This window comes from Oncorhynchus keta, chromosome 17, assembly GCF_023373465.1.
Source record: "Oncorhynchus keta strain PuntledgeMale-10-30-2019 chromosome 17, Oket_V2, whole genome shotgun sequence".
Lineage (NCBI taxonomy): Eukaryota > Metazoa > Chordata > Actinopteri > Salmoniformes > Salmonidae > Oncorhynchus > Oncorhynchus keta.
The window spans coordinates 30,445,572-30,459,819 of NC_068437.1; the positions used below are offsets into that span (position 1 = coordinate 30,445,572).

At 42.1% G+C, this 14,248-nt stretch overlaps 1 protein-coding gene across 13 annotated transcripts in view; it reads left to right on the forward strand.

Annotated features, from left to right (window-relative positions):
- Positions 1–14,248, forward strand: part of c2cd5 (C2 calcium dependent domain containing 5) — a 63,156-nt gene that overhangs the window by 26,337 nt on the left and 22,571 nt on the right. For all 13 annotated transcript variants that reach the window (XR_008066442.1, XR_008066441.1, XM_052465862.1 and 10 more), the window contains 2 exons: positions 489–577; positions 1,850–1,958. Coding sequence is in view for 11 of the 13 variants with exons in the window: in XM_052465862.1 (XP_052321822.1) it covers positions 489–577; positions 1,850–1,958 (198 nt within the window). In the remaining 2 variants the exon portion in view is untranslated. The remainder of the gene's footprint in view (positions 1–488; positions 578–1,849; positions 1,959–14,248) is intronic.

A 14,248-nucleotide genomic window follows, 5' to 3' on the forward strand; every position in this document is an offset into this window, starting at 1 on the left:
TTGCAGCGTTACCACAAATGGAGGAGAAAAGGGAGAACGTAGGGCTTTTTTTGCCTGCCATATATTAAAGATACAAATTGGCTGAAAGGAATTGGCATAAATAGAAAAATATACCAGATTAATTTGAGGACAAAAATGTTGACAGCTGCACCATACAGGTTGCAAAATAAATGGGATGATATTTTCGATGTACCGATTCCATGACACATGGTTTATGAACTGGTACAAAAAACAACAGTTGATTTTTCAATTTAAATGATTTTATAAAATTCTTGCCACCAACAGAATACTATATATAGCATGTTGCGTTTATATTTTTGTAGATCTTAGCTGAGAAGTCTAAGGGATACGATTAATATGGGATTTGCATGGTTGTCGAGGCGTTCCAGCTCACACAAGCCAAGGCCTGATTTCCTATGGTTTTTGAGGAATGTCTGCGTTCTGTGATGAAGCGATGTGATTGAAGTGTTGTTCTCTAATCCTATCAGGAATGGGGAGTGGGATCAGCGTTGGGAAAGAGGCAGGGCCTCTGAAGACCCTCCTCCGGCAGCAGGCCCAATCAGCATTGGAACAGAGGGTACGCACACACACACACACACCGCACACACCGTACGGCATTGTGCTGTGTGAAAGGGTAATTGTGAAGTGTGTGTGTGAGGGTGAAGTATGATTATGTAAGAGTGAATGTTCTCTTTCTCCATGTTCTTGACCACTCCTTCCTCTCAGGGAGCCTCATCCTCTGGTATATTTGTAAACACCAGGGTATGTCCCTCTTTCACACACACTCACTGTTCTGGATGCTTCTACCAAACCTGTCTTACCTGTCTGGGTTCTGCTCATGGGTTCTACTCTTGAGTTGGGATGTTTCTCAAAATTCTACAGTGACTTAATCTTCTCCATCTGTACTGATCTGTTAACACAGGACAGAAAGAAGCAACATGGAGGATACTTACTAGCAATATGCTTTTACCTGTCCAGTTCTGTCATTTGTCACCAGTGCAGATAGAGGAGAGAAGGTAGATAGTTGAGATGCAGCCTTAGTCCCTGATTGATGGTGACCAGCACGAGCCACTTCGTTACCATGGCGATGTCACAATCACTCAGGTTGGGAAATTGCTGGTCTAGACCAGTATGCTGTAGCAATTTGTATGCGTAACATTGGCATGGCTGAAACACACAGCCTCACTCTGCATGGGGAGATGCCGTTCCACTCACTACCCCCTCATCTGGATGACACCAGTCCTGGATCACACTTCACACCTGGGTTGACTATTGACCGTCACAGCAGGAGGCCGACTCTGTCACACAATGACATTTTCAATTCAACTCTGCATTGTATTACTGGTATGCTGCTATTGTATAAACGGTATATCAGGGTTATTCAAATCCAGACCTCGAGGTGAGTAATGTTGGTTTTCATCCTTCCCCTTCTAATCAGGGACTGGTTCAGACCTCAGTGATAATCAATTAACTGAACTAACTAGCAGGGACAAAAAGCCAACCAACAGTACTGCAGACCTCCAGACCTTGACTTGAGGCCTGTTGTATACTCTGTCTGCCTGTCATTTGTCTAGTTGTGTATCTGAGGTAGAAGAGATGAACCAACACTAACTCATTTAGCAAATTACTCTGCTGCTGCTACTAAATTAATGACATATGTTAAAAACCCACACTGACTGAAAGTAGTATTATCTTCTGTCTTATGCCCTTACAACCCTGCATCTTTTTGTAACATGAGGATAGGGTTGAGCGCAAAATCCTTAATGCTACTGTTTCCATGGTAACCAGAGTTCACAGAGACATGTTTGACCCCTAACCAGACTTTTTTTCTGACCCTGTGTATTTTCAGGAGTTCCCCTTCTTCACGTTGACTTGTTTTCCCCCCGGCTTCCTGGTTCACATCGGGGGAGTGGTCAGCGCCCGCTCGGTCAAGCTGCTTGACCGCATACACAACCCTGGTGAGTTCCCTACAACCGCACGGTCCCAACTAGGGAAAGGGAATACCTAGTCAATTGCACAACTGAATGCATTCCCCCGAAATGTGTCTTCCACATTTAACCCAACCCCTCTGAATCAGAGGTGCGGGGGGCTACCTTAATCGACATTCACGTCGTCAGTGCCCAGGGAGCAGTTCTTGTTCTGGGTTAACTGCCTTGCTCAAGGGCAGAACGGCAGATTTTTCCACCTTGCCGGCTCTGGGATTTGAACCAGCGACCTTTCGGTTCATGGCCCGACGTCCGGGTCACTGATACTGGGTCAGATTATATTTTCATCCTCCTAATGTTTAGGATTATGGGTGGGTTAATCGGATCCTAGATCTGTGGTTATGGGGACTGCTAGTTGTGTGTGTGTGTGTGTGTGTGTGTGTGTGTGTGTGTGGTGGTAGCTTCCTCTCTGCGCTGTGTGTGGTGGTTGCTGTCCCCTGGTATTGAGGTTTTGTAGTGCATGGCTGGGGTGTGCTGTGGCTTGGCTGTGTCGTGTGTTGGTCTTTTGGGCTGAAGGAGGCTCTGACCTGATGTGGTCTGTACTCCAAAGCCTGAAGGTGGCTACAAGCTTCACTCCGTTGATGGACTTGCATGCATGTGGGGTTTTTTATGGGCAGTACGCACTTTTGTCCACATAGAGAGGAAGTCCACCTTGTGTAGTGTATATCCACTATGGGGCTTGGAGAGCCAGGATAGTTTACCAAGCAAGAGGGTCCGTGGCTCTAGCTAGTAGGGATGGGGCTGTATCCTGATGTTCATAACTGTCATACCGTTTCTGTACCATACCGGCGTATACGGTATAAGCAGAAGTGCACACAAGGGGCACTATACATTTTTTTGAGAGATGCACAAAACGATTTAGGCAACAGGGATTTTCATCCAGGAGGGGATTGAATGTTTCTGCTGTAACCAAGAAGCTTGATCTTGACATCTAGCAACTTAGCTATAAAGTTAGCAAACCAAATGCATAACTGGAGTACTGTGCAGGATATAATTTATTTGACACATCTTCGGTTTCTTATAGTTATACTTAACTTATAGTTAGTTTATAAGCAGTGACGTAGCACGGGAAAAAACCAAATAATATTATATATATATATATATATATATTTTTTTTAAATAGTATTGTAAATAATACCATCGTTATTTTGAAATACCCCAGTATAAACTGTATATTGCCAATGTCACGTTCGTTGAATAAATAAGTGGACCAAGGCTCAGCGTGAGTAGTGTTCCACATTTTCTTACTAGTGAAACTTCCAAAAAAACAACAAAGATATACGAACGTGCAGTCCGTAGCACACATAGGCACAAAACAAAACAATATCCCATAACGCAGGTGGGAAAAGGGACACACTAAGTATGCTCCCCAATTAGAGGCAACGATATTCAGCTGCCTCCAATTGGGAACCATACTTGCATACCAACAGAACTATAATAACTAGAAAACCCCCCTAGTCAAGCTCTGACCTATTACACCATAGAGAACCCCGAGGGCTCTCTATGGTCAGGGCGTGACAGCCCAAGCCTCATAGCTAGTGACGACATTTGAACTTTCTCATCCGGTGTTATATGCCTTTGTGTTTACAAATATTAGCTAGCTGAATGTCTGGTGTTCTATGCTTTTCAATGCAATTTTTTTTGCCACAGAAGCAGTAGCTAACATGTCTCTCAGGAATTGCAATTGCTAGAGCTTGAACAGCAAGAGTTTAAACGGCTCTTACTACTCAGGAGGAGAAGAAGAAAGACTGAGAAAATGGCAAGAAGTTCATCCACTATAAGAGTGGATGATGGAGATCTTGGATCTTGTTGAACCTATGCAAAGCATTGACGAGGAAATACATTTTCAGTACTTTCGGATGTCTGTTGCCAGATTTGACAACTTGCTTCAGCGGCGTTGGAATGATCAATTTTGTGAAGGAGCTGTCGACGGAAGACATTCGGGTCCAAGCTTCGGCAAACTCAGGCAGCGAGTACTACAACTACAAGGGTTTTTTCTCATTGATCCTAATGGCAGTCTGCGACGCAAAGTACCGCTTCACCATGATATTCGTGGGCTCATATGGTTGGAAGGGAGATGCGGGAATCTTCTCACAAAGCAACTCCAGTTCCCTACTCATTGCAGGCCAGCTACCGCTACCAAGGCCAGAGTGCTTGCCGGGGACCCAAACACCGAGCCCATATGTCTTTGTGGGAGACGAGGCATTCCCCTCTGAGGGTAAATCTGATATGACCATATCCAGGTAAGATGCGCTAAATACATGTGACTATACATTAGGGCGGACCCCATTTAGTCGACTGGTCGATTGTTTGGTCAATAGGCTGTTGGTTGACCGAGACTTCTTTTAGTCGAGCAGTAGCAAAATAGTAATAATAATCATGGTGTACAAGACACCTGTCTGATTCGCGCCTTTCTGATTGGACTGATCCATTGTGGGGGCCATTGTGGTGGCACAGTCCATCAGTCCTCTTAAGGATCTGACCTTTTTTCCTCTTCAATTTTCCCCTAAAATGCCATACCCAAATCTAACTGCCTGTAGCTCAGAACCTGAAGCAAGGATATGCATATTATTGATACCATTTGAAATTAAACACTTTGTGTAATTGTGAAATGAATGTAGGAGAATATAACACATTAGATCTGGTAAAAGATAATTACAAAGGAGAACATTTTTTTTTGTTTTTGTACCATCTTTGAAATGCCAGAGAAACGCCACACTATTATTCCAGCTTGTGCACGATTAAGATTTTGGCCGGTAGATGTATGTGCAAAGTTTTAGACTGACCCAATGAACCATTGTATTTCTGTTCAAAATGTTGTATCAAGACTGCCCAAATGTGCCTAATTGGTTTATTAGTAGATGTTCAAGTTCATAACTGTGCACTCTCCTCAAACAATAGCATTGTATTCTTTCACTGTAATAGCTACTGTAAATGAACAAGAATTTAAGATTTCTGCCCATATCACATACATCTATGTCCTGAGAAATGTTCTTGTTACTTAAAACGTCATGCTAATCACATTAGTGCACGTTAGCTCAACTGTCCCGGGGGCGGGGGGCAATCCCATAGAGGTTAATAAGACGTGCTACTGAAAATGTATATTATGTAAGAAGGGTGAAACAAATAAAAATGTGATTTTATAACATGCGCTTTCTCCTGCATTTGGATAGTGGTCGTTGTCCGCGGTTCTGAAACAGTGGCTGTTGAATTGATGCCTTTTCCTAGACCATGTTGCTATGTGCATAATAGCAAAGTTAACCAGCATATTGGTGTTGAGAACAATGAGGCGGAGGCTGCAGCAGAGTTAGGAGATGAGGAAACAGCCCTTAACTGTCTATGAAAAGTGAGGAGAGAGGAAACCCAACTTAATTAGGTGTATAATCAATAGCCTAACTGTTAAATGTGCCTGGATTCCATATCCATATATATCTACAGAAATAAGACGGATCCTGCTTCTGTTGCCTGTTTTAGTGTTTGGTTGATAGCCTACTGATTCAGTGAGAACCAAGACTCGCGCAACAATTTCACATATTCTGCTGTTTTTAATCTTTGCTCTGCTGTAATAAAGACTTTACACTTTTTTTATTAGACCAGCCTCTGGTATTATTTATAATTTATGTAGTGTTGTTTACACTGTTCCAAATTGTCAGAGATTGTATTTATAATAATAATAACCCTCAGCACGTCCTGTTTAGTCTTAATCCCTTAACTAATTTATGTCTGTATTTCAATATATAGGCTACTGTATCAATCAATCATTCATTAGTTAATGTCATCACACAGCATACGAGTCATTCATGATGTGAAATGCAATCAAGCGTTTTAGTTTTAAAATAACAACGCAACCATTGAATAATTAACGTAAACAATAAATAGATCTAAACCGTTCCATTTCAGAAATTGCATTCACGAATGAATGTAACTATTTTTAGTCTTTGCTGTAATAAAGGCTTTCCAAAAAAACGAAACGTTACATCTGATTCTCTGGTATGCTTATAATGTATTTTGTGTTGTTTACATTGTTCCAGAAGGTCAGAAAATATATTAATCTAACAGCGCCTGTTTGACACACAGGCCTAATATGCACGCAGAGCTTGCTCCATCCATTTTTTTTTTGATCTCCAGTATTTTCCGTAATTAGTCAAATTTAGTCCACACATCTGACTTCCCCTTTACCTCCTGTGCAACCAGTAAACATTCCCCCGTTTAGAGTTTATCATGTCCTCTGCATCCATTTTGCAATCATGTGTTATGGTGTTCAGAGTTTGTTATAACCAATTTATTTTTGTGAATATGAAATGCTATAGGTCAGGCCCTATTGGTCAAGTGCATGCGAAGCACACGTGTCACATAAAGAGAACAAGGGTTGAGGGATAAGGGGAATGTTTTTTTTCTTCTTTCTAAACAAATTATACATTTCAGTAACATGAACTTTTATGAAAGAAATGACTATAATTATGTTGCAGCTTCAGCACCACTATGTGCTAGTCACAGTTACTCGCTGTAATTTTCTTTAACACAGCACTGCAACATTCAGAGACTTGTCCCAAAGCCACTCCTGTGTTGTCTTTGCTGTGTGCTTAGGGTTAGGCTAGCCTAGTGGTTAGAGCGTTGGACTAGTAACCGGAAGGTTGCAAGTTCAAACCCCCGAGCTGACAAGGTACAAATCTGTCGTTCTTCCCCTGAACAGGAAGTTAACCCACTATTCCTAGGCCGTCATTGAAAATAAGAATTTGTTCTTAACTGACTTGCCTAGTTAAATAAAGGTAAAATAAAAAAAATAGTCCTATTGGAAGGTGAACCTTCGCCCCAGTCTGAGGTCCTGAGCGCTCTGGAGCAGGTTTTCATCAAGGATCCTCTGTACTTTGTTCCGTTCAGCTTTGCCTTGATCCTGACTAGTCTCCCAGTCCCTGCTGCTGAAAACATCCCCACAGCATGATGCTGCCACCCCCATGCTTCACCGTAGGGTTGGTGTCAGGTTTCCTCCAGATGTGACGCTTGGCATTCAGGCTAAGCAGTCCAATTTTGGTTTAATCAGACCAGAGAATCTTGTTTCTAATGGTATGAGAGTCTTTTAGGTGCCTTTTGGCAAACTCCAAGCCGGCTGTCATGTGCCTTATTGAGGAGTGGCATCCGTCTGGCCACTCTACCTTAAAGGCCTGTTTGGTGGAGTGCTGCAGAGATGGTTGTCCTTCTGGAAGGTTCTCCCATCTCCACAGAGGAACTCTAGAGCTCTGTCAGAGTGACCATTGGTAACCTCCCTGACCAAGGCCCTTCTCTCCCAATTACTCAGTTTGGCCACGCAGCCAGCTCTAGAACGAGTCCTGGTGGTTCCAAATTTATTCCATTTTAGAATATTGTGTTCTCGGGGACCTTCAATGCTGATCAAGGACGATCAATGGAAACACGATGTACCTGTGATACATTTCGAGTTTCATAGCAAAGGGTCTGAATACTTATGTAAATAAGGTATTTCTGTTTTTTATTTTTAATACATTTGCAAAAATGTCTAAACCTGTTTGGCTTTGTCATTACAGGGTATTGTGTGTAGATTTGATTAGGGGGAAAACTTATTTAATCCATTTTAGAATAAGGCTGTAACATCACAAAATGTGGAAAAATTGAAGGGATCGGAATACTTTCCAAATGTACTGTATGTTATTTTTCTCTGGTTGATGGCTTAATATTTCATGTGAGCTACACACTTGGTTTTTCTGTTTTGGATTAAGCTGTTTTTCTTATTCACACTTTACAAATCACAATAAAGAGTACTATAAAGACAGTCACTTCATCCTTGTGTTATTTTATTTAGTTGTATATCTTTTGGAGGCTAGACCCTTAAGACATTTACCTAACCTTGTGTTATGTGTAGTGGCCTTTCAATCTGGACTTTCCTGGTACATGGGTGAGAATGGCTGTCCAGCTAGACCCTCGAGACATTTACCTTATCAGCATAACACAAGGTTGTACATGTTCATATGTAGTGACCTTTCAATGGAGACCTTCCTGCTTTGGTACATGGGTGAGAATGAGTAGTCAGCTGTAGACAATAAGGACAGATCCCAATAACCCATTAAAGGGTTATTTTTTGGATTTTGGCAATGAGGCCCTTTATCTACTTCCGCAGAGTCAGATGAACTTGTGGATACCATTTTTATCTCTCCATTTCTAGTATGACGGAAGTTAGAGGTAGTTTTGTGAGCCAATGATAACTAGCATTTGCAAAAGAATGGAAGTATATGGGTATCTACTAGCATGCTTGAATATACCCATAGACTTCCAGTAATTGTGCTAACTTTAATTAGCAATGTCACTAGTGTTAGTTAGCAGCTTCCTTCAAACTGCATGCAGAGACATTAAAATGGTATCCATGACTCCAGCTGACTGGGGAATTAGATAAAGGGCCTCATTGCCAAAATCCCGAAGCATCCCTTTAATGGTTAGTCCATAGTATTCTATATCTGTCTGCAAGTCTCTGTTGTGCAGTGCACTTAAGGTGATGAAGTTACACTTGTATGCAATTCACTACTAAATGTTTGCCATCAGATATCTTATGACTTTCTGCCAGAAGTCAAAGAGCTCTGGGTGAGTTATCTGTACAGTTGCCAATTCTTCCCTGTGCTTCCTACTAGCTTTTATTTCCTCCTCGGTTCTTTTCACATCTACTCCATGGACACATGCCGCTCTTCCTTCAGAAAAGCATGCATCCCAACTTTGTTTATTTGGACAATTTATCTTGTTCACTTTCGCATGTAAATGTCCATACTCACCAAAAATTACATTCGGTAGCTACTAGCTATGCCGGTAATACTGTAAATCCTGGGATGAGAGAAGGACGGTAAGAAAATGTTGAGCCTACCATTCGGGTTCACTCGGGTCTATCAGCTGTAGTTACATAGACCCGATGACAATCAAACAAGACCTGACCCGAGGGAAAAGTTAACATTTTGGGCCGTACCCGTTCAGGTAGGGGTGGACCCATGATAACCTCAAGGCCGAGCAGATTAATATTTCTCACTCGCAATTTATTCCATCCAGAAAAGAGCGGATTTCACATGTTCAGACTAGTTTTGCTTAGCATCACAAATAGGGCACAAAATGTCATCAACCGGTGATTGTCAAGCAAATGACTGTCGCTCTCACGGTAATTTATTGTTAAATAACATAAACACATTCCAGCATTTTCTGGCTTCCACACATAGCCTACAAGCCATTGATGCTGACCTTTGGTACATTTACATTTTTTAAAAAGTCTAATAAATCAATGTAATATAGCATTCACCTTCACAATAAATCCATTATTTATTTTAGACAGGTCTAAAGAAGCATGATATGAAAAGAAATGTAGTCTATTTCAGAAGAACAGAATAGCATATTCTGAGTTGTCCTTATGTTAGGTGGGCTACACTAGTTAATTTAGCAGACAAGATTTGCTTCGAATTCCGTCACATTTATGGTATGAAGAATACAATTTAACAAAGCTGAATAAAATGGAAAGGATATTTTCTCCAAACAACCTGAGGGAGTGCGCAAATGTGGCTGGGTTTAGCGGTTAACAAAGAAGTAGGTATTCCTATATGCTTAATTTCGTTATTAATTTAAATGTTGGGCTATACATTTCATCTATGCACTTAAATGATGAATAGAGGACACTTTTTGCTGTGTTTTATGTTCATACCAGCCAGGTAGTCTATAGTCCTGTTGTAAATATAAGTAATGTGCTTAATATTAAGAAAGTTGAGAAATAAATATTGTAGCCTAGCCTATAGAAAGCTGATCCTCTTTTTACTAGAGGCCATCACTCTGTTTTCTTGCGCAATTGCATAGCCTATTGAAAGGTTGCTCAACATGAGTTCATGGGCTCTCATGAAGTGTTTTATAACATTTACATTGATGTCAGAGTGATTAGAGGGACAATAGTGCTGAGTACCAGGTAGTTAGAAAGTTTGGTAGTCTACTAATGACCATAAGCAGCATCAGAGATAGGAGAAGCCTTATTACCGTGACTAAACGGTCACATGGAATTTGACTGCCTTCCTGACTCATGACCGTCGGTGTGGCGGTAATACAGTAACCACAACAGCCCTAATCACAAACACACACACTGAAAAAAATAACTTCTCCTTCAACGTCAACAAAAGAAAGGAGCTGATCATGGACTACAGGTGACAGCAGAGTGCGCACCCCCACCACATCGACGGGGCTACAGTGGAGAGGGTCAAAAGCGTGCACATCACTGACTACCTGAAGTGGTCCCTTCACACAGACCGTGGGACTTCCTCCATGGTATAGTTGAAGGGTACGGCAATTGCACCGTCCACAACTGCAGGGCTCTCCAGAGGGTGGTGCAATCAGCCCAATGCATCATCGGGTGCCCGATGATGAGCTTTTTAGGGCCTTGTTTGTCTGAGTACTAGTGTTGCACGGTATGCCGAAACCTCTGTACTTTTTCGATACTAGATCATGAAAAACAGTTTGATACTAGAATTATTTTTGGTTATTCTGTTAATTGTGTCTCACGGATCAAGCCTGTCTATCAGCTCAGCTATTAGTTTGCACCGGCTACATTATGTTAGCTCCCCATTCATGCTACACATATGTTAACATGCGTAATGCGACACGGCATGTAGAAATGTTGAAACTGTTAACTACTGTTCACAAAACAATGTCCATACAGGCCAGAACACTTTACAATGGAAGAAGATACTGGTAGCTTCCAGCTTTGTAGGTAGCCTAAAGTCCGTCAGATGGCGATATTGAGTCGTTTCATCTTACTGTCCAAACGCATTGTATGCAGCCGGCAATACATTCATATCCCAGGTGGACCGGTTTGTTTCTCGCCCCCACCTCAACTGAGATGTTTACCCTGCCCCCACCCCAATGGACATTCATCATGCTGAATAGCCACCACTAGTCAGCCCACTGCTCCCCCTATGGACATTTACCCTGCCCCCACCCCAATGGACATTTATCATTGCCACAGTTGTTAATATGTATATATTATTATTTTTGGTTTACTTAATTTTGTTCATTGTTGGAGCTCAAGATTTATACCAAACCCTGTAATTACATCTGCAACCCTGTACATGTGACTATTAAACTCTCTCTCTCATTTCAAACCTTAAATATTTTCCATTAAGGCTGCATAAGCTTCAATATCCTCCTTAACTTGTAATGATAAGGCAGGGAAAAAATGGGGAAAATATGCATACTTATAAACAAAACATTTTCCAACACCTTGCTCGCGTGGCTAAATGCTAATCACGGATGTTGTACACTGCTCAAAAAAATAAAGGGAACACTAAAATAACATATCCTAGATCTGAATGAATGAAATATTCTTATTAAATACTTTTTTCTTTACATAGTTGAATGTGCTGACAACAAAATCACACACAAATTATCAATGGAAATCAAATTTATCAACCCATGGAGGTCTGGATTTGGAGTCACACTCAAAATTAAAGTGGAAAACCACACTACATGCTGATCCAACTTTGATGTAATGTCCTTAAAACAAGTCAAAATGAGGCTCAGTAGTGTGTGTGTGGCCTTCACGTGCCTGTATGACCTCCCTACAACGCCTGGGCATGCTCCTGATAAGGTGGTGGATGGTCTCCTGAGGGATCTCCTCCCAGACCTGGACAAATGCATCCGCCAACTCCTGGACAGTCTGTGGTGCAACGTGGCATTGGATGGAGCGAGACATGATGTCCCAGATGTGCTCAATTGGATTCAGGCCTGGGGAACGTGCGGGCCAATCCATAGCATCAATGCCTGTGTCAATGCCTGACACACTCCAGCCACATGAGGTCTAGCATTGTCTTTCATTAGGAGGAACCCAGGGCCAACCGCACCAGCATATGGTCTCACAAGGGGTCTGAGGATCTCATCTCGGTACCTAATGGCAGTCAGGCTACCTCTAGCGAGCATATGGAGGGCTGTGCGGCCCCCCCAAAGAAATGCCACCCCACACCATGACTGACCCACCGCCAAACCGCTCATGCTGGAGGATGTTGCAGGCAGCAGAACGTTCTCCATGGCGTCTCCAGACTCTGTCACGTCTGTCACATGTGCTCAGTGTGAACCTGCTTTCATCTGTGAAGAGCACAGGGCACCAGTGGCGAATTTGCCAATCTTGGTGTTCTTTGGCAAATGCCAAACGTCCTGCACGGTGTTGGGCTGTAAGCACAACCCCCACCTGTGGACGTCGGGCCCTCATACCACCCTCATGGAGTCTGTTTCTGACCGTTTGAGCAGACACATGCACATTTGTGGCCTGCTGGAGGTGATTTTGCAGGGCCCTGGCAGTGCTCCTCCTGCTCCTCCTTGTACAAAGGCGGAGGTAGCGGTCCTGCTGCTGGGTTGTTGCCCTCCTACGGGCCTCCTCCTCCTGATGTACTGGCCTGTCTCCTGGTAGCGCCTTCATGCTCTGGACACTACGCTGACAGATACGGCAAACCTTCTTGCCACAGCTCGCAATGATGTGCCATCCTGGATGAGCTGTACTACCTGAGCCACTTGTGTGGGTTGTAGACTCCGTCTCATGCTACCATTAGAGTAAAAGCACCGCCAGCATTCAAAAGTGACCAAAACATCAGCCAGGAAGCATAGGAACTGAGAAGTGGTCTGTGGTTACCACCTGCAGAGCCACTCCTTTATTGGGGGTGTCTTGCTAATTGCCTATAATTTCCACCTGTCTATTCCATTTGCACAACAGCATGTGGAATTTATTGTCAATCAGTGTTGCTTCCTAAGTGGACAGTTTGATTTCACAGAAGTGTGATTGACTTGGAGTTACATTGTGTTGTTTAAGTGTTCCCTTTATTTTTTTGAGCAGTGTATATCGCATTCAGCCACGCTCAATAACGCAATGCATGCACACACTCCTATTGAATATGCATTCACCTGTATTGTGGATAGGCCTACCGCTACCACTCAAGACGTAGCTGTCTTGATTTACCCAGTTTTGATTTATCATTGAAATAAATTATGTAGTTAGGTTAGTAAAAAGTCAAATTGTGATTCATTCATTCATACATGGCTGTCTTTGAAAAATGTTGATGCAAAATGTTTTCAATGTAATGATATTGAGCTCAAAAGTTGCCCAGAGCAGTCACTGAGTTGTTCATTTTAAGACTTTGGCTAATATGCCTTCTTTTTTGCAGTGGTATTGAGTAATTTGAGGGTATCAAACATTGTGATACTAAACCTGGTATTGGTATCAAAGTAAAAATTCTGGCATCGTGAAAACACTATTGAGTATTGTGGGAGCGGTAGATGTGGCTTTGGAACAAGAGGTGAAGGACAGTGGAAGAGAAGGTGTCTGTCAGACTCCTCTGATTTGAACGCAGACTTTACACCCAGTAAAAGATTGTCAGTGTGTCATCGCAGTATCACCCATTCCACAGAGAGCAGCTGCTTTCTGTCTGTCTGTTGTGGTGTAGTGTTCGATGTTACATGGTTAGACAGTTATTGCAGGCTCTCTTCTGGGATGTAGAGCTGTGGAGGTCCAGAGCGGGTCCAGGACCATTCAAGCAGGCTAGATGGTGCGTATACCTGAAATTAACAGTTGTGGAAAAAGATCCCCAAACATTTTTGGGGGTGAAAGAAGTTGAACATTCTTATTTTAATCAATTTCAGACATGAAAACATAATCTATGACTGTAATCGTGTAATTTTATGTATTTGGGATGTTTTCAGTGTATTTTGAACACTCAGACGATAAAAAAGAGTGCACAAAAATCACAAAAAGTGAACTTTAATTAACTGATTAAACTCTGACAGCCCTAGTATTTTCACCTTAACTCTCAGTACTGTAGAAAAACATTAGGCCTAGCCTAATTTTTAGTTTAGACTGTAGAGATTCAGTGCCTTCAGAAATGATTCATACTCCTTGATTTATTACACATTTTGTTGTTACAGCCTGAATTCAAAATGGATTCAATATGTTTTTCTCAGGCATCTACACACATACCTAATGATAACAAAGTGAAAACAACATGGTCACGTGAAAATGAAATATGGAAATATCATATTTACATAAACTACCGGTCAGCTTTTCCAACAGTCTTGAAGGAATTCCCACATATTCTGAGCACTTGTTTGCTGCTTTTCCTTTACTGCGGTCTGACTCATCACAATCCATCTCAATTTGGTTGAGGTCAGGGGATTGTGGAGGCCAGGTCATCAGATGCAGCACTCCATCACTCTCCTTCTTGGTCAAATAGTCTTGGGGTGTGTTGGGTCATTGTCCTGTT